We start from the raw sequence: 24,708 nt of genomic DNA, 5'->3' as shown, positions 1-24,708 counted from the left end.
TGAAGTCGTAGCTCTCCTTCTCTTGTTTGGGTGGGCGTTGGAATATTGCGGTTGTTGTGAGGGTGCTGAATGCTTTTGGTAGCCTTGAGCGTTCCCGATGACTCCGCTGGTCATATACATGTTGTTCCGTTGTTCGATGTTAAAAGTGGCAAGGCTACTAGATTATTAGCGTTATGAACATGTAGGGAAGGGCCTGGCTCTCTACCCTTCTTGAATGGATTCGACCGCAATATCCATAAATGTAACGTGCGCTCCATCGAATACCTGGCCTGGATATCTGTCGAAGAAGTCCTCAAGTTGAAAGACTGGCGCGTAGCGCATGGGGTTGCTTGCCAAGGACTGGACTAGCTCTGTGTGACATCCGTAAATGGTTTGCAGAGTGTCGCGCTGGTGCTGGGCCCCAGCCCAAACAAAACGAAGCTCGGATAGCTGCTGCATCTCTCGAGACAGAAACTCTGCACTGACCGAGAAAACCTCTCCTTCTCTTCCTGGGTAATGTGCCCCATGTACATGAATGGTACCAGCAGTGCATATACAATAGCCGACAAAGGCTGGCCAATCTATTATGGAAGAGGCCCTTCCTATCTCGGCGAGTTCGGCAATTGCGTTGGCGTGAAGGAAGCATAAGTTGGTCGCTTCTATTTGCCAGGGTTGATGCTGCGACGTCCCAGACAGCTCAGCCAGATCCACAGGGAGGAAAGGCCGGTAGATGAGGCAATGTATGAGGTGGTAGATCAACTTGCTGAGGACAAGTATAGTGCTGTCGGGCTGGCCAAAGAGGGCTTCGATGGAAGTGAAAGTATCCTGCGTCTCCGATGCCCATATGTCGAGTTCTTGGCGAATTTTGGATAGGTTGGATAATGAGTGCCAAGGGAAATGTGAATCGCCTTTAACACCACCCGCTGCAAGGTAGCGGTTTGTTATACCCAGGATGCGAGCTATGCCAATGAGCATACCCATGCTTCCTTGTCCACCTTTTCCAGTGCCGCCCATGAACTGCAAATTGCATCCGTTTGGAAAGTAGTCTCCGTCTATTAGCATTGCGCCAGAGTGCAGCTGCCAGCTCGGTAATCGTAGCACAATCGATTCATCCGCAATTAACGAGGGTCGCTTAGAGCCGGTTGCAGCGAAGCGATCCATGAGGTAACATGACCAGAAGAGCCGGCGTCGTCCTTCGCGTTCGGCGGGCGTGACCTTGATGCCGGTCGGTAGTTCGCGATGTAGATCGAGCGCAAAGGCCATGCTGATGGCAGAATCTTGAGAATGGAGTCAGTCTTGCGCAAAGTGTGGATCGTAGTGACTTCGTACTTAGCAGCATGAAGGTCTTCTTGCCTTTGCCCAACTGGAAGCTTGCTTGCGAGAGGAGCATGAGCGTCTGCAAGGTTTCGATAGAGGGCTCATCTATCTCGAGTTCCAGCCGAGCACGACGGGCATACTCTTGCCCGATGCGCACTGCAGAGCTGTATCCTCCGAAGTGGGGTGCATATCTGGGGTACATATATTAATTGTGATCAAGAATGCTCAGGGATGGGCGAATCGTACCTGGCACTCACGGCGTAAATAGCATAGGCTAAGTGGCCGGGAAGCTGATTGGCCTGTAGTCGCTGTCTCGTGGTCGACTCGTCCAGGATGTAGTAGGGCTTTCCATGGATCCTGGCGAAATAGGTGTCCAGAAGTAGGTCGGGAGCCAGGGTCGGGGACTGTATACTAGATGCTGTTAGCAATGTGCAGGGGCGAGAATGGCAGGCTGCTAGTAGGTACCTTGGCTCGATGGGCGACATCAACTGGTTTGCATGGTTGGTGCCACTCGCGCGACGGGGCGAGGACGCATGCGGCGATTGTGAGGATGCGAGATCTTTTCGTTTGACGTCGGCTGAGGTGGTGTTGTCCTGGGAGGTGGGGTCGGTCTCGGTTGGGTCATCGCTCTTGCCTTCGGAAACCAAGCGCTTTTCCAGGCCGTCGACACGTTTCAAGAGGGCCTCGAGAACGTCGGTCTTGGGGCCTCTCTTCTTGGGAACAGCATCTGGAAATGGCTGTCAGTCCGTGTTTGGATGCACTCGCGTAGTGTTGAGGGTGGAGCATACCGTATATACACGGGCAGTTGAACACTTGACAGGCTTCACAGGTCGGGCGTGTGCGATTGCACTTGATCTTGAATTTCGGTTAGCACGTGGGCACGACGAAAAAAGCAGACAAGCACTACCTTTCGCTTTCGACAGCTCTTGCAGTTCATGGCCTCGCGGGGCTCGTTGGAGACGCGGCGGGCGGGTAGTCGGTCGATGCCAATCTGCGGCCTTGCCATTGCGGCCAGTGACTGGGAAACTTCGGTGGACATGGCGACGCTACAGGGCGGTGGACCAGAAGCATTCTCTGGCTGCAAGTGATGTTGATGATAGCGAACTGGACGGTAGGAAGAAGAAAGCACGCTCCCAGCACGGCGTGAGATGTAGGTTCAAATTAAGGCCTATGGCAGTGGAGACAGGCAGGGGGTGCGCGGACGGCGAGGCTTGCTCTGGCGGGAGTGCGCGCCCACTCGGCTGCGACTCAGAGTGTGCAGTGACTAGGAAGAGGTAGTGATGGAACCGCTGGGGAGCTTTGGACGCGTGACGACGATCTCGGGGTATCTAGCCATGCACGGTAGAGCAGCCCATGCAGACGAGCGAGGCTTGGAACCGTTGGGCCGAGTCGAGCAGTCAAAAACACGGCCATCATGAGGCCACTGGGGTAAGAGGCTAGCCGCACGTCAGGAAATCGCCCATCGCATGCCGTCCCAGACGGCGCCCCGTGCCTCGGTTCTCAGCCATGCAGCTACTGGCAATTTGGCACGTAGATTGCGCCCGTCGCACGCACCCAGCTCGTCTCGGCGTAGCTGCAGCCTGTAGCGCCGGACTGCACCAATGTGTTCTAGAAAATCTGGGGTATCGCCCGTCGCCCAATCACGTGCGTCGCCCTAGTGCTAGCTGCTGCCCCGTCCCCGGTTACAGCTTCCACGAGGGCCCCGTCAACGAGGGCCCGTCATCAAGAGCCACCCGCCATCCCTGGCTGCCACGGCTGCCTCGCTCCTGTCACGCCGCATGTGAGGACGTATCAATCATCAAGTGTACATTGCTAATTGCTGAATTTAAAAATGTCCCCTTCCGGACGCCAGACGCACAAAGTCATAACACACGTTCTGCCCCACGAGCTTCCGGATCGTTTCAACCGTCGTCCACGCTGAGACGTCCGCAATGCCATATGCTGTCCATCCCGCCGACGTCGCGATTGCCAACGGGTCGGCCTTTCGGGGTCCACTGGCCAAGTCGACGAACACCTTGCCTGCAGCCTTCGTTCCTGTGCACCCATGTCCGTTGGGGCTTCCATTCCTTCCGCCAACCCTGTAGTGCTTCAGCAGGGGCACCACCAGTAGCGACTTCTCAGCAGGCAGAGCCGAGATGATAACGAATGGCTGCTGCAGGCGCTTCACGTCGTCTATCGATCGAACCGGTGACACGTCAGTAGATAAGGGCCCGTGGGACTTGAACCCTATGGTATATATAGGCCCGATCCCTAGATTCTTCAGTGCGAATATGGACGCCGACGCATCAGCCTCGTTACTGGCGAGCAGCAATGCTGCCTGTCCGCTGTATGCCGACGGGACAAAATCGCGAGTCAGTGTCGCACGTATACCCTTCCACCGCGTGTTGTCTCCTATGAAGGAGGCGTTGCCGGTCCCTGGAGGCACTAACACTGTATCAACTTGTCCGATGGCCCGAGCAGCATTCGAAAGGGAGGGCAGGTAGGGTGCCGAGGCTGCCAACGGCGGGTTGATGTAGGCGCCGCCAAAGTTGTTGCGTCGGAGGATGTGCTCAATCGAAGCCTTCGGAGCTCTTTCTGCAAAGCCGAATGAATGCGGCAGACTAAGCTCGTTGAAACACTTCTCAAAGAACATGGCTTGCGACGTTGATCGAAAACTGCCGATGCCGTAGATGTCCTGCTTAGGCATCTGGCCCATTGTGTGGAGCGCTGCGTTAATTTCGGCTGCGCTTAGTTGGCCAGGCGCTGCAATCATGGGTAACAATGGATGAGTAATCGGAGTGAATATCTTGTTCAGGGTCCTTGATAGCTGGCCCATGGGTCCCATATTGAGACCAGAGAAGGGAGGATGAGGATACTTGGCTTGGATAGTCGACCGAAAGTATTCCAGCTCGTAGTTCTCCTGCATCGAATTGACGAGTGCGTACATCTTGACAATGTCCCCATACACCGCTCCCATCTCGAACAGGCGCTGTGTTTCAGGCGAGGTCCACTTGAAGTTGCCCGAAAAGTCGTGGAACGCCGAGATGATCTTGGTGCACGCCTTGTTTTCGGCCAGCTTCCTCCTAATCTCCTCTGGCAGCCACAATTCCACATCAATGTATTCGCAACCCCATTGTATCGCGCGCGCAAGGTATCGGTAGAACAGAGAGGGGTCGTCCATGGGGAACCGGCCATTTTCCTTGGTGCACCTCGTAGTGAAGATGATTGGTAGCTCCGTGCGTTGACGCAGCACCATAACTTGCTCGCCGACATACTTCAAGCTAGGTATCTTGCTGACCGTCCCATCTGGCAAAGGCTCCTCCAGCAGGTCCACTCGGATCTCGATGGCATCTGCGCCGACCGACAGAATGTCAAGATTGGGAAGTGCAGCGTGCACATCGGGGAACGTCGTCGATATCAGCGTCGTGCGCGCCTTCTTGGTGAGGTCGCGGTGAGGCCCGATCTGGCCCAGGACAAAAGAGAGGTATCGCGACACGTCGCGACGGAAAAAGGGCGCTCGCGTGTAGAGGTATTCGTAGTCGCATCGGTCGGTGATGCTCTCGTCCAGTTCATGACCGCCATCCACTCGATGTGTGTTGATCAACAGCCTCGAGCGATCCCAAGCGTCCAACTGCGGTTTGGCTAGCCCGCTGCTAAGGCCGTAAACCGTCTCCCGCGGCCCTGCCAGCGCTTCGTCCACCGATGTCGCCGACTCCCATTTCTGGCCCAGGACATCCGCAAAGATGCCTACAATGTCCTCCTCGCCTTCATTATGCAGGATCAGCAACGCCGGCCGGGCGCCGTTCGGGATCTCCTGCACGTCTATGACCGCGCCTTCCTTGAGACGGGAGGTGGTCACGCTCCCGGTTTGCACCATGGTGGCCATGGGTGAGTAGAGTTGTGCGCTGTTCTGCTTAGTAGTGTTAACCGTACGTGTTGAAGCCGTTGATGCGGTGCTGGATCTCGGCGAGAATGCGACGGGCGGTATACAACTGGCGGACTCCGACAACCGTCGCTACCATTTCCGAAACGTCGAAAAGTATGAGGCGGTGGTGGGGGCTGTGTCTGGAGAAATACAGACGTCTCAGACTGAGCGCTGTAGATTCATCCGTGGGGTGGTGGGCTGCAGGACCAGGTCTGGATTTAATCGCGGTATGTGTGAGGTTTGAAGATAGTGAGATAGTACCATGTCAAGAGCAGATGGAAGCACCAAGCTTCCGTAAAACCCGCGCGTCTGTTGGCTCTAAAGCCGTCCTATGGCTGGACGGTGAATATGCCGTTAGGAAGGCCACTAGGCGTTGCTTGCTCGGGGCAGTAGGATAGTGAACGGACCAGCGCGGGCACCGTGGTGCGCTCGCCGATAGCTGGAGCTCGAATTTATCCGTAGACTTGCCATACCGTCGCAAAAGCCGCCAATTTCGCACCAATCACTTGATTTGCCATCAGTCAAGGTATTCGTGCGCCAAGTATATCACCTCCATCGCCTTCGTCTATTGCTGACGCGAATCTGTGGGGATTGGTGGAGAATGGGGGGTAGCGTCTGTCGTAGTGACCTCCAAGGCCTGAGGCGACAACCGAATACCATATCTACGCCTCGAGGCTTGAAATGCCCAGCAACAACACCACAGATACGAGCTTGGTACTCGGATAGGCGTATATCGGTACTCCCTATAGGCGCACCGCCTGTGCGAGGCTGGCTCTGGAACTGCACGAGGCTGCACCCGCAGTATAGTTGAGGCGTCGCATCGCAAACTTCAGCCCTATCGGCTTTACCATGAGCGGCATCCCGCGCTCGAGAGTAGTGGAGTAATGGGCCACCGGCGTATCTCGCTGCAAAGACCTGTACCCGCAATCTCTTTGAAAGAGCAGGAAATTTGCACAAGTGGTGTTATTACCCAGGCATCAACCAGAAAACCGTGCATCCACTACAGCTATCGACAACCTCCGTGGACAGCATCGGCATCATGTTTCCTACACGCAGCTCAACATGTTATCAAAGAGCAGTACTGCAATATACCAACATTAGGCTCGGCACCAGTTGAGGCTCCGTTTCATCACTACGACTTTAGCCGGCAACCTGGAGGAGGCGTAGGTGCAGACGGTCTAACGAGACCTCGATCGCCTCGTCAACGTCGGGTTTGGATTTTCCGACACCAAACTGCAGTGTAACCTAGGTCCACCCCACCTGCTCGAGCATTACCATCGTCGATATCTGATGACTAGCTCATCATGAGACTGGTTTCTCGCGATCGAGACGTCACGACGGCCGGGAATACGTTCAGGCCAGTATGGAGGCCGCGAGAGGGGTCGTTGCTCTTCGGGTCTTCGCGCAGTTTCGGCGAGATACCTATCAATCGCTGCTGCGAGGTGAAGCAGATTGATTGATTCACTTCGTCATTCTTCAGCCGTCCGGTCTCGTCCAGGTATCAGAACGGATAAATACAACGAAGTTCAAACATGTACGGGACGCCTTAGAACATCAGCCGTACTGCAAATTTCCGGTCAAAGGAAGATATGTACTCGTGGCCACCAAGTAGACCACCTTCCAGCGGATCATACAAGCGACGCAGCCTTCTAAGCTTCAGCAATCACCGGCAATCGATCATCCGCATGGCACAATCTCTGAATGCGCTTTTTCCGTATTTTGAGCACGACATAAATCGAGCATCCTTTCACGTGCGACTCTCACCGATACGCACGCTTTCGCTGTAGAAACAGTCACTGTTGCCACAAGCTAATTCGGACTCGTGAAGGGCATATCATCTCTCTGGATTAGAGACGAGTACGCTCGTAACCATGTATTTTGTCAGAAGGGTTGCTGTGCGATCTCAAAAAAAAAAAAGATGCCATCTCGTTTGTCGGGGTGTATACGCGCCACATCGTTGGTTACCGCACACTGCATGGACTAGTCTGGTCGGGTTGAAATTAACCCGATCGATGAATCTAGTATAAGACTAGTAGCTCGGGCGTGGAGCATGGTGATTCTCAAACGCACCACATCATACGGTCAGCCTACTCATATCTTAGGGTTAAGCTCCTTTTCCAAGCGACAACGCGGAATTTGCCTTTCGAAGATGCTTTTCCTCTGGAACATCTCAAATGGATCAAAACACCGAACAATAGCGGGTGTATATGTCAGCGATTCGAAACTCCTTCTCAGCTAAGTATCTGAATCTATGTCACTGCTAATCTACCGCGCCCAGTCTCTCCAACACACTGGATGCGTTCGGTCGGCAACCTGGTTCGATCTCCAGCATATCTTGTATGATATAAACGAGTTCCGCTTCGGTCGGCCCAAGCGCATCTAGAGCAGTCGAAACTGCCCCAGTTCTCGTCATGGTTTTGTCCTCTATAGTGTAATAGCACCAAGCTACGCTCTCTTCCATCACCTCGGAACGAAACTTCTTCAGATATTCCCAACCTTTCCAATACCACACCAGAATGTCGAGAAAGACACATCCCAACGACCAAACATCATGCGGGCGAGAGCTTGCCCCGTTGCTATACGTCTCCGGTGGCAGCGTTGGTGTGTTACCCTTGATTTTCGACTTTGCACTACGTCCGAACGCGCTGAGGTGCCCGCCATAGCCTGCGCAGCCGAAGTCCGTGAATTTCAACCTGTGTTTCACGTCAGCGGCAGGATCGTTGAAAACTAGGATATTGGCAGGCTTGATATCGTGATGGTGGTATGCCATATGACCGTGAATAACGTCTAGAGCACTCGCAAGACCCCGGAGCTGCACCAAAAGCCAGTTCCGATCCAGATCTTTGACAGCTCGGCGTTCAGGGTGCTTTGCCATGAACTCGTCCAAGTTGCCATTTGCTAGCTCCGCGATGAGGTATATCTTCTTCTCGAATACGAAGCCGGTGTAGAACGTAGTGATGTGCTCGTGTGAGCCTGGAGAACGTGCAAGACTTTTGAGAAAATCACACTCCCTTTCAGCATCTTCCCGAAATTTGCTGACTTTGAGTGCAAGGTATCTAGACCAGTCATCGGGTTCCGGGGCCTCCCGTAAAAAGGGAGCACAGCTGTTGTGGATTCTGGCTTTGTAGACGGTCCCTCCGGATCCCTCGCCAACGTCGGGTTTGACGCCTTTGTTGAATTCGATAGGAACGGTATGCCCCGTGAGATTGGTCCTGTATTGAAATATGTGAAGTCCAGGGACAGTAAAGAGATGTTGCGCGTCGCAAATAGTACTGTAGACCGAGTCTGATTGTTCTTCGGTCGTCCCAAGCCAGTCCTCTGGCGAGAAAGGAAGGGCATCATCATTGTGGTGTGTCAAGACGAAAACCATGTCAGGTGGCGAGAGACCGCAGTAAATAGCGAGAGCAAACAAACGCTCACCACCTGACCGAATCCTATTCTTCAGTCCATCCACCGTGTCGGTGTCAAGCCCGGAGAAGAAGAAGATGTTCTTGGTGCTGCCTCCAGAAGCAATTTCGCGGATGGTTGTCAACGGAAAGAATTCGAATGTCTTGTCGCCGAATTTTGCGGTGGTAGTGTTGTGGATCAGCCGGGTCCTACACGCAGCCATTGCATCATTGTAGTCCTTTAGAGGCTTTCCCATAATGAAACAGGAGAGGTGCGATAGAACAAGAAATGAGATATTAGAGAGGAGATGTGTAGCATTCAGTGGGCTTCTGTATGACCTCTGTTGTTCAACAATCACCAAACACCAAGTCTGCACTCATGGTGAGCTCACATGAACCTGAAGTGATTGTTGTTTGTGGGTGAATGAGAGTCCGATAACGCAATTGAAGGTGGTATTTCATTGCAGTATTGTTTATGTGACCTGCGAGAGGCTCGTGATCATAGAGCAGAATATCCTCATGACAGGAAAGAAGTTGATGGGCGTATTAATCACAAGATTTAAGATTATGTGGAGGGTATAGTATTGAAATTGAGAAATTGTGAACCTGCCATTCCCGTAAACCAGAGCTGCACGAACAAAGGGAACATCGCAGAATGAACGGGATGAGACTCACCATAAGAGTGCCTGATATTTGAGCGACCTTCAAAAACGCATTTCCAAGAGTTCTCGACCTACTAAGTGTCTAAGAGGCTGCCCAGAGCAGTGGCTACATCACTTGCTCTGCTAGTATTCACCACGTCCACTTCTAGCATTTGGCCGATGATATCGACCACAGTCTTCCACTCAGCGCCTCTATCGCCAATCTCTTCTATCTTCTGCTGCACGGTACGTGCAAGCTTCATCCCTCTTGGAGCAATATCATACCAACGGTTTCGGTGCTGCTTCACGAAGTCACTCATCTTGACCTCACCCTCGTGGAACCTTCCAGCCGGAATTGGGCGCAGAGGAAGCTTGCGAGGAGGTAAGGTGAATTTGCAAATCCTGAGGTGACCCTCTTCTCTGCTATGAGAAGTTCAGAGTCCGTAACATGATCTTCTTCGAGCAACACCCGGAGATACTTCATTGAGATCTTGCCCAGAATGCAGATGACAAACACTCATCTCCCTGATAGGATAATCTCGGTGATAAGACCATTTTGGGTGTCGGAGCTAGTCACTGAGGCTATTGTCGAACGACATGACAGCTCTGACGTTCTCGTCGGAGGCGACTTCATTGATGGTATACTGAGGAATGTATGCGAGCTTTGCTTCGCCGAAGTCATATTGTATGATGTTTCCACTGTCGCGGAGCCAATGGGAAGACCATGATGTTGCAGAGGAGTCCTGCCGGAGATAAAGACGCATGAGATGAAAAACCATGTGAGGATGAGGGTGGTATAGGCCTAAGAATCAGGTTCGGGTGAGCTTGGCAGTGATCATATCGAACGCTGGGAGGCCACACTCACTGTGGATATCCTTGGACAAGTTTATCAAGTGACCGTATTCCTCAAATGTGCATAGCAGTTGACAATCGCAGGTGATTCGAAGACATGATCTGCCGGTCCCACGCTGCTAACACACATGGGCGTTATGAGATCAGCAAACCGAGTATAGAACAAGTAGATCAAGTTCGATGCTAGCAACTTCGATTGCCAATATTTGCCATGGGAACGAGGTTTCCATATGACAGCTCGTAGCTTGTATACCGTTTCGCATATGCCCACGAAGGAAGGTCGGATCTCATCTTTCCAGATATGAGACGCATCACAAGGTCTTGTAACCTGTCTGAGGCATGCCCTCTTTTGGAACGAACAGTGTGATGCAGACCACCTATTGAAAGTTGAAGCGACGGAATCCATCGAGGCGATAGTAGTGTCTACATTCGCTGAGGTCTAAAGGCGTTGGTTAGCATGCACCGTGAGTCTAGGTAGCTTTAGGATTCTTGGCCATCGCGAAGCCCCAGTGTGTAGATAGTCGTTAGTGAGCCCACATTTCGTGAATGCTACCTGGTGTTGATTATCTACCATGTGCTCTGTATTTTCACATCGTGTCTACTATTCGGTCGATGTATGGAGGAGCCAAAGTGAAAAAGGACGAATGGGAGGCTGGTGATTCAGCGGCCTTGGCGTTGTGACCTCATCCAAAACTTCGGGTGCGGCGAACAGCGGAGGTGATCGCATCACCAGAACTTCTTCCCTACACCACTCCAACCACCCATGATGTTTGCAAGACGCGCAATTCCCTCGGTAAGCTCCTTAAACGTACATCTGATTATCAATTCAATCTGACAGTCACCAGGCTTTCCGAGCCGCCACCCGCGCCAGCACAGCTCGACCCAGTCCCTCGGCACGATTCCTCACACCGTTCCAAGCACGATTGCTCTCCGACGAAGTCCGGTCTGCGATCGACAAGGCTGTCGCGTCATCGCCCGTTGTCCTGTTCATGAAGGGTACACCAGAGACACCACAATGCGGTTTCTCGAGAGCCAGCATACAGATTTTGGGCATGCAAGGTGTAGATCCGGAGAAGTTCACAGCCTTCAACGTGCTGGAAGACCAGGATCTGAGGCAAGGTACGTTTTCACGGTTCCCACGCCGTTTTGGCAACTTGGTTGTAGGACTCGAGCCTGCGGCACATTTCGGGTGGCTGCAGGACGAGCGACGGGGCATTACATGCTGACAAATTCGAAAAGGTATCAAAGAATACTCCGAGTGGCCAACCATACCGCAACTATACGTTGACAAGGAGTTTGTCGGTGGCTGTGATATCCTGATGTCGATGCATCAAGATGGATCGCTTGCAAAGATGTTGGAAGAGAAGGGCGTAGTTGTGCCAGCCGAGGGACAGGCACCGTAAAAAGTAGATAATACAACGGCGAGCATGAGAGGCGCATGGTCTTGATACCACACGGTATTTCTTTGGTTGCAAATGTCTAGCCAGCTTCTGTCACCCGTGTAACAACTATATGTATACATACGAAGAGCAGGATACGCATCAACTTCAAGGCTGGGATGCCTGATATACTCCAAATAACACAATATTCGAAGGGAAAATGGCCGCTTCCTGCCCTATGATGTGACTAATATGAGTGCTCTTTCCTGTTGTCACCACGTGCCTTCCTCAACTGAGCCGGAACACCACACAAGCTTTACGTCTGCACCAAAGCTCGCCTTCGTCTCTCTCAGTACTCGCAACGCGTCTTCGACACCCCCCAACACAGGTCGCTTGAATGGAGGTCGAGCGCAACGTACCTGAACTGCGGGCGCGCGGCAACATGGGCCCGCCGACGAAGAAGACGGTATCCGCTGCTTCCGTTTTCAGAAACCAGGGTACTTCCAGGGAACAAGGCAACATCACACGTCAGACGAATATCAGCAACTCCAACTTCACCGGAGACGATGCTGACGCTACGACATTGCTGAGCGCCGGGTCTCACTCAAGCGTACGGAGCGGAGAGAAGAGAGTAGCAAGAAAGAGGTCTTCGAACATGCATCCTCTAGGCGTAGAATTCAAAGGTATAGCTAAGCTATTTCATTCCCTGAGTGCGGACTGCTAATATCATACTGCACAGATGCCAGCAATAGGTACCGTCGCCATATTTACAAGACTGCTTCTTCCAGGATCAACAAGACCCTCGGAAAGCTTCTTCATACCCTCTACGAAAGTACCCTGCAGACTGTTACTCGCAGCAGTAACCAGCAGGACCCTAATGTCTCGCCCCTCAAGCTTTCTGCCCCAGCGAAGTATGAACGTCTAGCCACTCAGCTCTACCAACCCATCTCTCAGTTCACTCTATCACTTAGGCGCACTGACAGTGAGGGAAAGAGTGTACGTCTTGATCAGACACTTGAGACTCGCATGCTTCACTACGACGAGTTGATCACCAAAGAGACGGCCAAACTAGCGAAATTGCAGAAAGAGTGGGAAGTCGTTTTGGGCGAGATCTGGAAGCTAGGAGCTACATGCCTAGGCGAGGAAGCTATGGAAAATATGCTATTCACCAAGCAGCCATCGGATGAATCGGCCTTGCCCGTATCATCCTCGCCATCAAAAGTCACGGACGCCGAATCCACGCTCTTCGTTCCCGAACACGAGAGTTCCCCAGCACGCGACAAGTCTCGTACCAACAGGAAGCGAGTTACCTTTCTCGAAGAAAAAGGACCAAGTAACGCCCACGACAAGAACGTCGCCACCCCAACGACCATGTTTCCAAAGTTCATATACCAACCTTCGAGGTATCGCAAGGACACGCTGCCTCTTCCATCAAGACTCCCTGATGATGACATCAAGCACCTAGAGAAGGAGGTGAAAGAACTGGGCAGACAGGAGTTGGGCGAGCTGCGTGAGATTGAAAAGGAACATCAGGCGTACTGGAAGAAGAAGACGGCACAGCTTGCTGTTGCGCTGAAGAGCGACTAGTAGGGCAGGTCGATGGGTGATCGGAAACATACTCACTTCAATGTCCTGAGCGCAAGTGACTACGATATGTTGGAAGCTACAGACTATCTACTTGATATGGGCAGTTCTGCTGCAACATGTTCCGCGATACATGAACGCAGCATCAGTTTAATAAAAAAATCAAAATTCTTTTCTCATCTACATCAATCGTCACAATGGCACCCGGCCCAATCTCCAGAACATAATGACTGGAGACAATGTTCACGACTTCTTGTTCATATACTGTATTTCAAACGTCTACAAAGCAAGTAACAATAAATGTATAACCTCCAAAAGTAATCTAGCGCATGCTGCCTTTAACAAAAGCAACGGTCTAATAGTCTAGATGGATATCTCTGATTCAAAGTAACCCCCACTGCTTCTCTCCTACTCTCGCACAAGCTTAGTCGAACGAGCTCTTGAAGACGTAGCGCTGGTCCTCAGGCTGCTGGAACGGTACACCGAGCTCGAACAGTGTCATGACGCTCTCGGAAAAGTCCTTGAAGAAAGCGTCGTTGTCCTTGGCGTACAGGTCGGTGTACTTCCTGAAGCTCTTGTCCTTAACAAGCTCCATATCGGTGGGCAGCATCATCAAGCTCTTGGTCTTGACGTCCTCGAACTGCTTGGGGCCGTTCCACTTCTTCCATGCCCACTTCTCCTCGACAAGGAGCTTGTAGTAGTCGTTGGTCAGGGTGGTGGGAGAGAAGGTCCAGGGGCCGTCGAAGCCAGAGCGGTCGGTGTGGCAGCGACCTAGGGCGTGTGCACCAGAAAGTGCGACCATGGCGCGGTCGTCGAAACCCATGCGGCCGAAGATGGCGCGGATGTGGCTAGAGTCCTTGCTGGCGTCGGGCAGACGGCCGTCGGGTGTGCAGAAGGAGACGTCGCGGTCGGTGCGGCCAGCGCGGTATGGGATCTTGGGGCCCTGCATCTCTTGGATGGCGCAGACACCGGCGAGGATCCACAGATCAGAGTAGGTGATCCAGGGGAAGGCCTCCTTGACGGGCTCGAGGAAGTCGCGGGCGGCCTTGAGACCAGCGTTGGCGCCGTGGTCACCTTCGGGAGCGAAGCGCATGGTAGCACCGTTGGAACCACCAGTACCCGTCATCTTGTCGTAGCTGTTGTCTGTCAGTTCATGTGTCTAGTAGACAAGAGAGCAAAATACTCACGTTCCCGAGGCGTGCCATGCAAGGCGTAGGAGAACGGGACCGTAGCTACCATCATCGTAGTCATCGTGCTCCTCGAGCCTCTTGGCAATGTGGTTGTAGACCTTTTGGTAGTCCTCAAATCTGGGTGTGAAGATCTTCCTGCTGTTGGTCTGGCCGAACAACTCTGGCTTGTATGTGTAGAGGCCGTACACACCAGCACCGACGAGGAGAGCGCCAGCGCCCCAGGCTAGGCCAGTTGGGTTGCCCTCATGCTTGTCTGGTCCATCCTCCTGAGAAGCGTATCCGCGTCGTTGGTTGCGGAAAGCGTTCTGTGTGGGCGCGACGAAGCGGGCAGAGGAGCGGGTCGAGGTGGTGCGGAACGAGGGAGCGGCGGTGCGCAGGGCACGAGAGAAGTTTCGCGAGGCAGATGCCATTATGCAGGCAGTGGGTTGGAGATCGAGTCGGCCGAGCAGAATAATTTGTGCAACAGCTGGGTGTCTGTTGATAGGCTACTTGGGGAGCAGTTTGCCTCTTAAAAGGTCAATTGGTAGTAGCACAAAGGCAGGAAGTTCAAAGAGAGTGAAGATACAAACGCGAATAGGGCGTAGGCACGGGAAAGCTTTTAAAGATAATGTTTTGTTGCCTCGGACTCAGATGGCGACAATCTTTCTGGAAACAACGGCATCGACCCACTTTGATAGCCTCTGCACCAATCAGGCGCATTACGGAGCATAATCGTCTGGACCCTTGGGATTACGATATCTGATGCCGCCGCGACACACTTCCGATCGTGAAGCCATTTCCGCCGATTGGGTTATATAATCCACGCCTTCTAGCAGATGACGGTTTCGAGTTTGAGGCTATCAGGCAGGGAGACCCGTGGTTTTGTAGCTTCGCAGGGCTGGGCTTTTGTCCTCGTGCATAAGCCGACTTCCACGCTCTGTGATTCGCTGTGGTGGCGTCGATCGACGCAGGCCAGCCAGCGAGATGAGGGGTACCTGATGAGGCTCTGCGGCATCTTTGTCTGATGTCCTTAGCAGTGGATATCGCCACGCTCGACACGTGGTGTTACAGGCGGTGTCTGGTGTCTCGTCGCTGCTTGTTATTCTGGGTAGGACATGGTGGCCAATCAGAGCTTTCGTGTACTAAGCCGCCGGGAATGACTCGTGCCATGCCCACATGCCGTTGCCCTCCGATGAGCGGCGTGAACGACAAAAGTGGGTGCATCGCTCGAAGAGGCAGTTTTATCGATCCAGCTGTGGTACCTCACTGTCCTCGGCGCATGTATTTGTCAAGCAAAATTTCGATTCAATTATATCCAGGGTGTACGATACGTATCGGTAATGAAAAAGAAGCCAGTACAGTTAACGCCTGCTATCGCTTGTCCTTCAATGCAGTTCCCAGTCTTGATAAACGCCTTGCAAAGAAATGCTCACTTGGGTTTGTGTGCGTGAAGAAACCAGAAGCCATACCGAATTTCCAACTCCTGTGCCATGGCATTAATGCAATCATTACCCCAAACATTAGCTTTCTCGCGTATTAATCATCGCAGCGTGAACTCTTAAAACAAATGTGATCAGTACATGCCATTGTGCGGAGGCATACCCATGATCATGCCGAGATATGGCTGCGTGTGCGGGTAACCGTCCAGGCTGCCGGTAGGCGTAGAGATGCCGGACGTCGATGCTGTTGCTGGCCGCGATTCTTCCATGTTTCTCTTGGCCGCATTTTCGGCGGCTTCCTTTACAATCTTGGGCTTGAGAAGATCCCAGGAGGTGCTGTTGGGGTCTTTGGGGATGGTAATGGCACGCTTGTATGCTGGACACGCTTCTAGCTCTTTGATACTGATGGGTGGATCGAGCTGGGACGCCTTTTCCTTGAAGAAGTTCTTGCGCCGTAACTTCTTTGCAGTGTAGTCAGAAGTTCTAGCGTTGCGTTGCATCTCTTCCCACTGCTCCATCTTCTTTGCAAACATCTGGCGCTCTTCTACCTTCTTGGCTTTGTCGGCAAGCCATGTAGTCCACCATGTAGCCGTCTCTTCTGTGTTGGGGTCCCTCTCTCTGGATTCTTTGTGGAATTCGGCAACGAGCTTCTGCACGTCTGACCGCAAGTAGATGGTCTTCAACGCATGTGTACTCGCTGGTCCCACACCAACAAAGTTACCCCATGAATCGAAGATGCCACTGGGCAATGCAGCGCGGATATAGGATACGTCCTCGCCGTTTGGACCTCTCAGCTGGTCAATGGCATCGTATTCCCTGATGACTTGGGTGTTGAGACAGTCTTTGCACATGCGACGGAGGAAGGCCCAGAAGGTCTTGCGAGTGTTTGGGGCGCCGCAGTCCATACAGCCATGCCCATGGCGCAAGTGGGCGAACTGGAACTCGGTGAGACCTGGAGGTGGGTCCGGCATGTCGGTTCCGTAATAGTAAACCCTGCTATGCTTCCAGAGCATGGGGTTATCCCGCAAAAACCGGTAGCACGAGGCAATCTTGCTACGCATCTCGAGCAGCTGCGCAGGGTCCGAGTAGGACAGTATGATGAACCAGCAGTCCAGGTCGACGCCTTTGGACAGGATCTTGCCCCTTCGTAACCGCGTTGGCTTGCGCTGCTGCCACTGCTGGTTAAGCAGTGGACGGGCCGGTGCCGCAGTGAGTGGAGTCGCATCGTTTCCGAAAGAGGCGGCCGGGTTGGCCGCCTGCTCAGAGTCCTTCCTGGACTCGTCGCCCCGCTTGCGCTTCAGACTGCCTTCGACCATGGCCAGCGGCACATTGTGGGATCGCACCTCGTGCGCCAGCCCCGCGCGCTTCCCGCCTGGCCGCCGGCAGTTGATTACGGTGGCATAGGCCTGGTCTGGCGTCTGCAAGAAGGGAGTCTGCTTGTTGACGGTAAAGGCGACATATTTGGCATTCACCATCTCGGGTCAGCAGGCCAGCCGCTCGGGGTATCGTCCACGGGTAACGGGTCGCTCGCAGTCACACTTCCACGCAGTGGGTCGGGCCTGGCATGCGGTGCTGGGAGGATGGCGAGGTTGAGAGTGCAGGGTCGAGAGGCTGAAGGAGAGGAGGCACAAGGAAAGGAGTGTGGACGACGCTGAGACTTTCGCGCGCCCAGGCTTGAGTTGATGTCGGCTGCCGAACCAGCTTGCCCGACCAAACCAAAACTACAAGGTTGGCCCTTCGGATATAAAACCTGGCCTCTGCTCAGCGCGACCGCCGACACGCCCTTCACCACCATATCGCAGTCCCCAGTTGACATCAGCCCAGACAGTACCTGGCAACAACTACGTCTGCAGGTGGAGTTCTGCAACTGTTCCGACAATGCCATGCGGAAAGATGCGCGCTTGCTATTCCGCATCAATACGTGCCGACGCATCTTTTCCCTTTAGGCCCGGCGCCACACTGCTGATCACATGGTTACATCACACGCGAGGCGCACGCTTACGGTCCTTTTCCAGCAGGTTTGAGCCGGCCAATGTCGCCTGCCTCTTTGCTTGTTCCAAAGCCGAGCGGTCGCTGTTTAGTAGCACGCCGTGTTTGCGCCATGGCCTTGAGTACCCGTGACTTCGCGCTGGCGACCGGCAGCGCCACTCCCTAATGAGAAATTCTATCGCTTACGCATGCATGGGTAAAGGGCCAAAGCCAAAGATGCGGGGTTGGCGAGCGTCGACGATGCGAGAGTGGTCAGACCTCTGCTAGGGTACCAGCGACCTCGGCCTTCGCTGTGACTCCATTTCACTGTCCGCTTTCCAGGATATATTGCCTTCGCTCCCGCCTCTGCAAGTGCCATGCAAGTGTGAATTTGGCATCGGACCTACTCCGAACACTAGTCAATCACCCAGGCGGATAGAGTCAAGCTCACCAACCGTCGTCATGTTCGGAAGGAAACAGAGTAAGTCGCCGCATTCTGCTAAGCTGGCCCTGATGACTCCCGCGGAATGCTTGACGCATCTTGTCAGCTGTAAGCTCATCGTCAGCTTCATGCCGCACAGATCATAATTGCATCTCCCTACGCTCTTTGTCATATATACAGAGTTGTTGAAACATGCTGATCATCCGCAGAAGACGTGCCGTCTCCGGACGTTGACAAGACAGATCCAATCCCTCACTATGACAATACCTACGACGACGACCCGGCGCTTGTCCCATGTCCGCCCAACACCACGGAGTCCAAACTCGTGACCAAGATTGACCTTCATGTCATTCCCTTCCTTTGCATCATGTATCTCCTGGCCTTCCTGGACCGTGTCAACATTGCCAACGCGAACGTCTTTGGCCTCAGCGAGGAACTTGATCTGGTACGAGATAATCGCTACAACACTGCTCTGGTCATCTTCTTCGTCCCCTACATCCTCTTCGAGATCCCGTCCAATGTCCTCCTCAAAAAGATGAAACCTCGCGTCTGGCTCAGTATCTGCATGTTTGGTTTCGGACTCGTTACTATGCTGCAAGGCTTTGTCCAAAACTACTCTGGTCTGCTTGCGACTCGGTTCTTCCTTGGCGTGTTCGAGACAGGCATGTTCCCGGGTGCCTTCTACTTGATTGGTATGTGGTATCGCAGACACGAGGCGCAGAAGCGATACTCGTTTTTCTTCAGCTCAACGACTCTTGCCGGAGCCTTTGGTGGACTGCTAGCTTCTGCAATTGGCAAGATGGACGGTATGCGCGGATATCAGGGTTGGAGGTATGTTTTGACCGCGGAAGTCGTCGACAGTCACTTACTCTGGCAGATGGATTTTCATTCTGGAAGGACTCTTGACCGTTGTGGTCTCGTTCGCTTTCTTTTTCCTACTCCCAAATTTCCCCGAGGAAGTAAAGTGGCTCTCGGAACCCGAACGCGCGTTTGTCAAAGCCAGACTTCAAATCGACCAAGGACGCTCCGCACTTGAACGACCTATCAAGGCCAAGGACGTTGTCAATGTGTTCAAGGACCCCAAGATCCTCATTGGCGGACTCATGTACTTCGGCTTGATCGTACCCGCCTATGGATACGCCTACTTCTCTCCCACCATCATCCAGAGCTATGGCTACTCCAAGATCCAGACACAGCTGCACAGTGTTCCTCCATGGGCTGCTGCGTTTGGTTTCTCGATGCTTGTCGCGTGGTTCTCGGACAGGCTCAAACACCGCTTCATTTTCACCGTAGTCCCCATCGCTGTCTGCATCGCTGGATTCGCTATTCTTATTACCGTACACGACAACCATGACCTGCAGTATGCAGCACTCTTCCTTGTCGCCATGGGAGCCTACACCGCCATGCCGGTGATCGTATGTTGGTTCAACATGAACTTGGGGGGTCACCACCGTCGAGCTGTAGGGAGTGCATGGCAAGTCGGTTTTGGTAAGTCAATTCTTCTCATGTACTATTTAAGGTTTCGCATGCTAACAGGTCCTAATAGGCAACATTGGTGGTATCATCGCTGTCTACTCATTCTTGAAGACGGATGCGCCAAAGTATACACGAGGATATTCAATCGCTATCGGCTTTGTGTGCCTCAGCGCACTCAGTTGCTGCGCGTACTTTGTCATGTGCAGTCTCTCGAACCGGAAGAGGAATAAGAGCGTCAGGGATGTAGGATTGACGGAGTATGAAAAGACCGAAATGGGCGATCTGAATCCGGAGTACCGCTATCTCTTGTAGATGGTGTGTGTAGATGTAATGGCTGAAGAGCGTGAAAAGGAGACGGTAAAGCGTTCAATCTAATCTATATGGATTACGCAAACGAAGGCACGTAATCTTGATTCTGCTGATATGAGATGTCTTTCCAAACTCTACCATTGATCATAATGACACTAAATCTGAGACGCTACCTGTATTGCTCGGCGTAGCGACCTCAACATGCTACCCATTGTACAACCCATTGGTCGTGGAGTAAACGATTTTCCACGTTGTAACCTTTGTCGTTGTTGCCGGTGGCTTACATCAGCATGTTCAGTTTATTCGTATATCACCACCAAGCCTACGACCCATCAATTGGGCATATTGCTTCTGCTAGAGGCTTCCATAGAAGGCGTGCGTCTTCTCGATATGACGAGGGCGTACGAGAGCCTGTTTCGTCTCTCTGACAGATGGACCCAGAACCTAAAGTCCACCTAAAACCACACTGCCCGTTATGGGCATAGTGATTTGAATAATTCCCCCTCAGGCTGTGCGGCGTCTCAAGTGACGCTCGCCGTGTCCATGCTGTCTTCACTCCCGTGACCCCAAATCTCTTTGCTCTCGCTCTCAACCCCTCGCATGGCCTTTGCGACCTCTTCTAGTCTTACAACGACTTCTTGCACACCCTTGTTCACCTTCTCAAAGTATCGGTCGTTCTCCTCTCTCCTCTTCCGACTCAACTCAATGTCCTTTTCGGTTTCTTCCTCCAGTTTTATCCTGTCGAACAACTTTTCGCCTTTTCCCGACCCTGCTCCATCGTGAGGGTGATTCGCAAGACTCTGGGGTTGCAAGTCGTTCGCTTTACTGTCCTGCGACTTCTTCTGTTGTTCGGGTGTCTGTTCGTCCTCTTCGGAGCGCGCCCATGCTTTCGCAAGTTCTATCTGCGCTTTTCGCAACTCATCTAGTGCTCGAGAGTGTTCAGAGCCGAAGACCGTCATGCCTGGGCCCTTGATGGCGCTCAGCTCAACCTCCTCCAACGTGTTTTGCATCTCTGCCCATATCGCTTCGGCGCGCGACGATGCTTCGGCATCTGCGGCTTGGCTGTGTTGTCTTTGTCGCCGTTGGAATGGCGCCGAGGGGTTCGTGGAGGTGAGGCTGAGGTGGTCGCCATCGTTGGTGGTCGTGGGTGGAAGAGGTCGCTTGTTGTCGGGAGAAAGGAGTGAGCGCTGGCGGACTAGCGGAGCCCTTGCAGGCGTTCGGACTTCGTGCAGCGATGTGTTGGAGGCATTGTGTGACGGTGGCCCGACAAACAGCGCAGGCGCAGGTAGGCGATTAGTTTGCGTCTTGGTGACTTTCTTGTCGTCTTTCGAAGTCATGGTAGTGCATGCGCTGGGCGCGTTATGAGGCTGGGTTCGCGTAATAGAAATGAGTGAGTATTGCGGTAGGCAATTGGACTAGTCACTACGAATCTTGAAGTCTACTGGTTTGAGCTACAATTACGTGCCGGTGTTCATTGATGTTCTCCCCAGACGCGATGACGATGGCCCGATAAGATAAGATGGCGTGTTGCACTAGCCCCTTCGGGCGAACGCCGCTAAGCTGTGGGGCTTGGCTCTGGCGCACACTGATTCCAGCCGCTCTCGAAAATACTTCGACGTCCGCGATACTAACCACACTTCCCCCAGCACACCCGTCGTCAATACCGCAACCATGGGTAAAGGTACGCAGCCACTCCCTCCAGAAGCCCTCGATCGACGCGAAATGCACAATTCCACGCCTTCGCCGTCCTGACACGGGCGTATATTGTGCAGTTGCTCACAACATCATCAGGAAAGCCAAGAGGTCTCAACGCCGCCCGCAAGCTCCGCAACCATCGCCGCGAGGGACGATGGGCCGATCTCCACTACAAGAAGCGTCTCCTCGGAACCGCCTACAAGTCGTCTCCCTTCGGTGGATCTTCCCACGCCAAGGGCATCGTCCTCGAGAAGGTCGGTGTTGAGGCCAAGCAGCCCAACTCCGCTATCCGAAAGTGTGTCCGTGTACAATTGATCAAGAACGGAAAGAAGGTCACCGCTTTCGGTATGTCACTATGCGGAGATTGAAGAGGCATCGGCGACGAGCCTGTGGCAACAATGAGAGCGTGGGCTAATAATCTGCCAGTTCCCAACGACGGTTGCTTGAACTTCGTCGACGAGAACGACGAGGTCCTCCTTGCTGGTTTCGGTCGTAAGGGCAAGGCCAAGGGTGATATTCCCGGTGTGCGTTTCAAGGTCGTCAAGGTTTCCGGTGTCGGTCTGTCCGCACTGTGGAAGGAGAAGAAGGAGAAGCCCAGGTCATAGAGGACTCGTCTGCAAGGAGTCAAGGAAGGAAACGAACGTGGACCACAAGCCCGCCATGAACGAATGATGGAATCCGCGGATCACTATGGGGGGTTACCGGAGTCTTTACATCGGGGTTATCTGTGCTTCTACCCGGCATATGAAAAGTCATGATATGCTGGAGAGTTAGATAGAATCTGACTCGTTCAAGCGCCCACTCCGTATGCGTATGCCATGGAGTGATGTTGGGTGCGTCGCCATGTCGTTTAGGACTTGGTAGTGAATATGGTGCACCAAATACGTTTCAGGTGTTATGTCATCCATGATTCGTTGATCGAAAAGAGACAGTAATTTACACAATCCGCCCCGTAGTAACAAACTCCGACCGATGCAACATAGGAAAGAAGCGCCGCCGGGTATCTCAAACAAAACGCCAATGACCTATGCCATCTTGGGAATCCCTGTGTATGCAATCCACCCTATTTCGTAAACATGGCATTAAACGTGTCCTCCAGTCCAGTGTCCTTCATAGTCCCGTAGTATTCGTACTTGAGCTTCGGGCTGGCGAAGAGCTCAGCATCCCTCTTAACGTTCTTGGGTACACCAAAGCCATCTAGACCCGGTATTTCTCCCGCACCTCCTTGTGCCTTCTGGTCTCCTTTGAAGAACTTGGGTGCGTTTTCCTTGAGGGGAGGCGCCCAGACACTCGGTTTCCAGGGGTTAGGTTTTTGGTTGGCGCCGAGCGATGGTGGCGGCGGTGCAGGAACCCGGTGACGGAACGGATTCGGGTCTGGTTTTGAGAAGATGGAGTGGGGTTCTCTGAAACGAGGGGGTGTTGCTGGCTGACGAGATGTCGTCTTGGAGAAGTGGTTGGGTATAATCTCTGGGGGTTGTGAAGAGAACCTACTTCCAGAATTCTTGGTCGGTGTCCAGTCCATGTCGTCTGCGCCCAAGAATGTAGATCGCTGAGCATAGGGTGTGGTGACGTCGGTAGCATGTGTGGTGAAGGAGGCTTCTGAGATGGTGGGGGACGGGGGGAGAGGGGAGGATTCCTTGCACTGATCAATGCCACTTGCAAAATCGGGCGCTATACTATCGAAGACGCTTGCTTGGGGATGAGCTGGGTGGTAAGAGCCTCTTCTTGCCTTCTGTGCGCTATCGGGTGCGCTGGGTACGGGCTCGCGAGCCGTTTTCAGAAAAGAGGGCGCGGCGCCGTAGACTATGCGGACAGCCTTCCATGTCATGATGGACGAGAAGGTCAATATGCCGAGCATACACACATGTGTGTACCGGAATAGTGTCAACGTGTCGTTGTTGATGGTGTGACCTTTCCAGTAGTAGAGGGTTAGAAAACGAAGAGCCACGGCAGTAATTCGAATCATCCATAGTGACATGAGCCCGCGCATCCGTCCTGTCAGACTGTTCGTCTTGACCTTCAACTTGGGGTTCCACCAGATTGTGAGAGCATCAGCGATAATCGCAAAGTTCAGCCACTTGAGTATCACGGGCGAAAGTACACAGATTTCGTCCATCCAGCATCCCGACTTTGCCTGAGTCCAACAAGTATCCCAGCTGAAAACTTGGTACGCCCGTATACCCTCATCCGGGCCCATGTACAGTCCAGCAGCATGCCAGACAATTCCTATTGCTGTGCTCGCGACGTAGGTCCACTTCGCCAGCGAAATGAGCCTCAATGTCCATGCTTGTCGGTAGGTGCGTACAGTTGTGCGCTTCTGTTTACTCGCTTCCATGATACGCGCCAGGTTGTCTGCTCTGGCAATATGGTTCGCATTCCGGATCTGATGTTGGACTCGAGGCAGACAATCGCTGCAGACCTGCGGATACCGGGTCTCGAGCTCGTCCTTGTAGTCCTCGTACGCCGCTAAGAATTGCTCATACGTCGGATCATCTTCTTCCGGAAGATATTCGCCCAAGAGTTTTGCGTAGAGGGTCTGGTTGCGCTGACATGTGTCGCAGAAGATGTCGTCACCGGGTACGGACATGGCGGGTGTTGGGGAGCGGGAGCGCAGGTGTTGAAAGGAGGCTTGAGGGGCGGTCGCGACTTCTTCGATGGGCGGATCGGTGATGTTTCCGCGCTGGGGAACACGTCAGTTGGAGAGGTTCGGGTGTTATGCGGTAGAGTAAGTACTTCGTCGAAGTGATTCACGGCGTCGCATTGCGGACAGTGAAATGTCTTGGGTATTTGTGAGACAGTGTCGCGTGACAGTGTGTTGCAGTAATGACAGCGCAGTCTGCGCCGTAATAGCGCCATGGTGGGAAGACACCTGAAGTGCGTGGTGATGGTTAGGGTTGATGCACCATGTCATCGGCGACGTGTTTTGGGATTCTGCCGCGGCGGCCACACCGCCCGGGCGCCGGCGCGGAATTTTGGCTCACCATGTCGAATGCACTGTTCACCACTTCTGGGGGGACGAATGCCGACAACCCATCACCGTGGAAACAACACCGGCCTCGAACCTCACGACACGCCCTATCGATTTGATATCCCCGGTCGTATCCGCCACTACACCCCCGCCGCCCGCCATTCGATGGCTCGGTAGTCCGCAAACCCTCGCACATCCAT

The 24,708-nt window shown here is 53.3% G+C and overlaps 11 protein-coding genes across 11 annotated transcripts; 4 read left to right on the top strand and 7 right to left on the bottom strand.

Annotated features, from left to right (window-relative positions):
• Positions 1-201: 201 nt before the first annotated feature.
• J4E93_002501 (uncharacterized protein) lies at positions 202-1,242 on the bottom strand (the record flags this gene model as incomplete). Its single annotated transcript, XM_049340446.1, has 1 exon — positions 202-1,242. The coding sequence occupies one exon, from the start codon at positions 1,240-1,242 to the stop codon at positions 202-204; it is 1,041 nt and encodes a 346-aa protein (XP_049202768.1).
• Positions 1,243-1,511: 269 nt separating this feature from the next.
• J4E93_002500 (uncharacterized protein) lies at positions 1,512-2,335 on the bottom strand (the record flags this gene model as incomplete). The annotated part of the gene is made up of 4 exons (XM_049340445.1): positions 1,512-1,707; positions 1,762-2,023; positions 2,085-2,151; positions 2,204-2,335. The coding sequence occupies 4 exons, from the start codon at positions 2,333-2,335 to the stop codon at positions 1,512-1,514; spliced, it is 657 nt and encodes a 218-aa protein (XP_049202767.1).
• Positions 2,336-3,121: 786 nt separating this feature from the next.
• On the bottom strand, positions 3,122-5,152 carry J4E93_002499 (uncharacterized protein; the record flags this gene model as incomplete). The annotated part of the gene is made up of 1 exon (XM_049340444.1): positions 3,122-5,152. One exon carries the CDS (start codon positions 5,150-5,152, stop codon positions 3,122-3,124), a length of 2,031 nt encoding a protein of 676 aa, XP_049202766.1.
• Positions 5,153-10,845: 5,693 nt separating this feature from the next.
• On the top strand, positions 10,846-11,482 carry GRX5 (monothiol glutaredoxin grx5; the record flags this gene model as incomplete). The annotated part of the gene is made up of 3 exons (XM_049340443.1): positions 10,846-10,872; positions 10,925-11,198; positions 11,319-11,482. 3 exons carry the CDS (start codon positions 10,846-10,848, stop codon positions 11,480-11,482), a joined length of 465 nt encoding a protein of 154 aa, XP_049202765.1.
• A 373-nt stretch (positions 11,483-11,855) lies between these two features.
• Positions 11,856-13,045, top strand: J4E93_002497 (uncharacterized protein; the record flags this gene model as incomplete). The annotated part of the gene is made up of 2 exons (XM_049340442.1): positions 11,856-12,141; positions 12,198-13,045. The coding sequence occupies 2 exons, from the start codon at positions 11,856-11,858 to the stop codon at positions 13,043-13,045; spliced, it is 1,134 nt and encodes a 377-aa protein (XP_049202764.1).
• A 421-nt stretch (positions 13,046-13,466) lies between these two features.
• CCP1 (heme peroxidase) lies at positions 13,467-14,642 on the bottom strand (the record flags this gene model as incomplete). The annotated part of the gene is made up of 2 exons (XM_049340441.1): positions 13,467-14,178; positions 14,230-14,642. 2 exons carry the CDS (start codon positions 14,640-14,642, stop codon positions 13,467-13,469), a joined length of 1,125 nt encoding a protein of 374 aa, XP_049202763.1.
• A 1,142-nt stretch (positions 14,643-15,784) lies between these two features.
• J4E93_002495 (uncharacterized protein) lies at positions 15,785-17,125 on the bottom strand (the record flags this gene model as incomplete). The annotated part of the gene is made up of 1 exon (XM_049340440.1): positions 15,785-17,125. One exon carries the CDS (start codon positions 17,123-17,125, stop codon positions 15,785-15,787), a length of 1,341 nt encoding a protein of 446 aa, XP_049202762.1.
• Positions 17,126-18,080: 955 nt separating this feature from the next.
• J4E93_002494 (uncharacterized protein) lies at positions 18,081-19,848 on the top strand (the record flags this gene model as incomplete). The annotated part of the gene is made up of 4 exons (XM_049340439.1): positions 18,081-18,099; positions 18,270-18,891; positions 18,938-19,548; positions 19,607-19,848. 4 exons carry the CDS (start codon positions 18,081-18,083, stop codon positions 19,846-19,848), a joined length of 1,494 nt encoding a protein of 497 aa, XP_049202761.1.
• Positions 19,849-20,366: 518 nt separating this feature from the next.
• Positions 20,367-21,182, bottom strand: J4E93_002493 (uncharacterized protein; the record flags this gene model as incomplete). Its single annotated transcript, XM_049340438.1, has 1 exon — positions 20,367-21,182. The coding sequence occupies one exon, from the start codon at positions 21,180-21,182 to the stop codon at positions 20,367-20,369; it is 816 nt and encodes a 271-aa protein (XP_049202760.1).
• Positions 21,183-21,516: 334 nt separating this feature from the next.
• RPS23 (40S ribosomal protein S23) lies at positions 21,517-22,145 on the top strand (the record flags this gene model as incomplete). The annotated part of the gene is made up of 3 exons (XM_049340437.1): positions 21,517-21,526; positions 21,637-21,885; positions 21,967-22,145. The coding sequence occupies 3 exons, from the start codon at positions 21,517-21,519 to the stop codon at positions 22,143-22,145; spliced, it is 438 nt and encodes a 145-aa protein (XP_049202759.1).
• A 458-nt stretch (positions 22,146-22,603) lies between these two features.
• J4E93_002491 (uncharacterized protein) lies at positions 22,604-24,127 on the bottom strand (the record flags this gene model as incomplete). Its single annotated transcript, XM_049340436.1, has 1 exon — positions 22,604-24,127. One exon carries the CDS (start codon positions 24,125-24,127, stop codon positions 22,604-22,606), a length of 1,524 nt encoding a protein of 507 aa, XP_049202758.1.
• Positions 24,128-24,708: the final 581 nt, after the last annotated feature.

This window comes from Alternaria ventricosa, assembly GCF_023758065.1.
Source record: "Alternaria ventricosa strain BMP 2768 chromosome Unknown scaffold_3, whole genome shotgun sequence".
Lineage (NCBI taxonomy): Eukaryota > Fungi > Ascomycota > Dothideomycetes > Pleosporales > Pleosporaceae > Alternaria > Alternaria ventricosa.
This window is presented reverse-complemented; position numbering and strand designations above follow the sequence as displayed.